The sequence below is a fragment of the Dipodomys ordii genome, unplaced genomic scaffold, assembly GCF_000151885.1.
Source record: "Dipodomys ordii isolate 6190 unplaced genomic scaffold, Dord_2.0 Scaffold92, whole genome shotgun sequence".
Lineage (NCBI taxonomy): Eukaryota > Metazoa > Chordata > Mammalia > Rodentia > Heteromyidae > Dipodomys > Dipodomys ordii.
Genome location: NW_012267308.1, coordinates 4,010,565 through 4,012,803, shown reverse-complemented (window position 1 = coordinate 4,012,803; position 2,239 = coordinate 4,010,565). Strand labels below are relative to the sequence as shown.

The 2,239-nt window shown below is 57.0% G+C and overlaps 1 protein-coding gene across 1 annotated transcript in view; it reads left to right on the top strand.

Moving 5' to 3' along the window:
- The window catches only part of Prodh2 (proline dehydrogenase (oxidase) 2), a 5,207-nt gene extending 4,583 nt beyond the window's left edge, over positions 1 to 624 (top strand). The window contains exon 10 of the mRNA XM_013026248.1: positions 327 to 624. Within this exon, the coding sequence (XP_012881702.1) occupies positions 327 to 511 (185 nt within the window). The 3' untranslated portion in view covers positions 512 to 624. The remainder of the gene's footprint in view (positions 1 to 326) is intronic.
- Positions 625 to 2,239: the final 1,615 nt, after the last annotated feature.

The window sequence follows — 2,239 nt, the reverse complement described above, 5'->3', positions numbered from 1 at the left end:
GCACTCTACCACTTGAGCCACAGCGCCACTTCCGGCTTTTTTTCTTTTTGCTTATGTGGTGCTGAGGAATCGAACCCAGGGCCTCATGCATGCATGTAAGGCAAGCGCTCTACCACTGAGCCACCCTCCCAGCCCCTCTCATGAATTCTTCTGCCCAGCTTGGCTTTGAGCCTCCAGATCATAACCTCTCAAGTAACTACAATTCATCTTCTCCAATTCACCTAGTCCACCAAATTCTCAGAAATGAAAGTCTCAGTTGCAGAGAGTGCTTGGGAGCGCCCTTGCCTCAAGCCTGAAGCCGAGTCCTACCACCCTTCCCCCTCCAGGGCAGTCTGGATATGCAGTGTATAAGTCCATCCCGTATGGCTCCCTGGAGGAGGTGATCCCCTACCTGACCCGCCGGGCCCAGGAGAACCGGAGTGTGCTGCAGGGTGCTCGAAGGGAGCAGGCACTGCTCAGCCAAGAACTGTGGCGGAGGCTACAAGGGGGAGACCTAAGGGTACCCCATTAGCACTTGGGGGGGTCACATAGTCAATAAAGGTCCAGAGTTATGGCCCAGGTTGTTCTCCTGCCCTGAGGCTGCCTCCTTGGGGAAGGATTCCTCTTTGTACTGTCACTGGGACTTGAACTCAGGGCCTGGGTGTTGTCTCTGAGCTTTTGTTGCTCAAGGCTGGTGCTCTACCACTTGAGCCTCCACTTCTGGCTTTTTTGGTGGCTCATTGACGATAAACCTTCCAGAAGGCTGGGAATGTGGCTTAGTGGTACAGTGCTTGCCTACCATGCATGAAGCCCTGGGTTTGATTCCTTAGTACCACATAAACAGAAAAGGCTGGAAGTAGTGCTGTGGTTCAAGTGGTAGAGTGCTAGCCTTGAGCAAAAGCAGCTCAGGGACAGTGCCCAGGACCTGAGTTCAAGTCCCAGGATTGGCAAAAAAAAAAAACAAAACCCAGTCTCCTAGTTTCCTGTCTGGGCTGGCTTCGAGTTGTGATCCTCAGGTCTCAGACTTGGAGTAGCTAGGATTATAGGCATGAGCCACCAGCTCTGCCAGCTCTCTAGATGGGCATTAACAGAGGGCTGAAGATGGGCCTCCTCTAACTCTTGAAGCAGCTCATCCTTGGATGGACAGGGTCAACAGCCAAATCTGGAAGTTGCTTTGTCTCAGGAAGAGCCTGGAGATAAGAGTTTCACACTCTTTCTTTCCCAAGGCTGGCTGCAAACCTCAATCCTCAGATCTCAGCCTCCCGAGTAGCTGGGATGACAGGCATGAGCCACCAATGCCCAGCTCCATTCTTATATTTTGAAATCAGGATCTCACACATGCACATGGTAGGCAGGTGGTCTTCCACTTGAGCTACCACACTTCCAGCCCTGGGGGAGACTGAGGCTCTCTGGGGTGCCCCGTGTGTGTGATGGACCAGGAGGGACGGAAGGACAGGCGGCCCAGGAGAGCATCCTACAGGACCTTCACATCTGGATTGGGCAGAGGTTGGGGTCAGTTCTTGGTGTGAGGAGCACGGAAGTCAAGGACGCAAGGTCAGATGGCTCCAGAGAAGTCCTGGCGTGCAAGCAAGAAAGGAGGACCAAGCACACAGCAGCAGAAAGCTCTTCAGCAGACACACCCGCGGGTCTAGAACCTGGGGGGGGGGGCCCTCGTGGAGGGAGGCTACTGCGCAGGCGGACCGGGTGGGCCCTAGTGCGCATGTGTGAAGGTCACGTGGCCGTCACGTGCTGACCACTGTGGAGCCTAACGGTAGGTGCCAGCCTAGAACTTTTCAGAGCCCTCAGCTTTTCACCAGAGGATGCCTTTCCCCAGCCACTGACCCTGCCCCATCCTGGAAGCCCCACCTCCACGATGACAACCCCTCCAATAGACAGTCCCAGCCAACAAGTCCCATCCACAAACCCGCTCCCACAGCCTTCATGCCCAGCCTACAGGCCCACCTGCCCAGGCCCCGCCCACAGACCCACCTCTCACATCCTTCAGCCCCGCCCTCAAGCCTTGTCTCTCACACCTTCAGGCCACGCCCACAGGGGGGCCTCTCACAGCCTGCAGGCCCCGCCCGCAGAGGACTCTCACACCCTTTGGCCCTGCCCACAGACCCGCCTCTCAGCTCCAGGGCCCGCCTCTCACACCCTTTGGCCCTGCCCACAGACCTGCCTCTCAGCTCCAGGGCCCGCCTCTCACACCCTTTGGCCCCGCCCACAGACCTGCCTCTCAGCTCCAGGGCCCGCCTCTCAC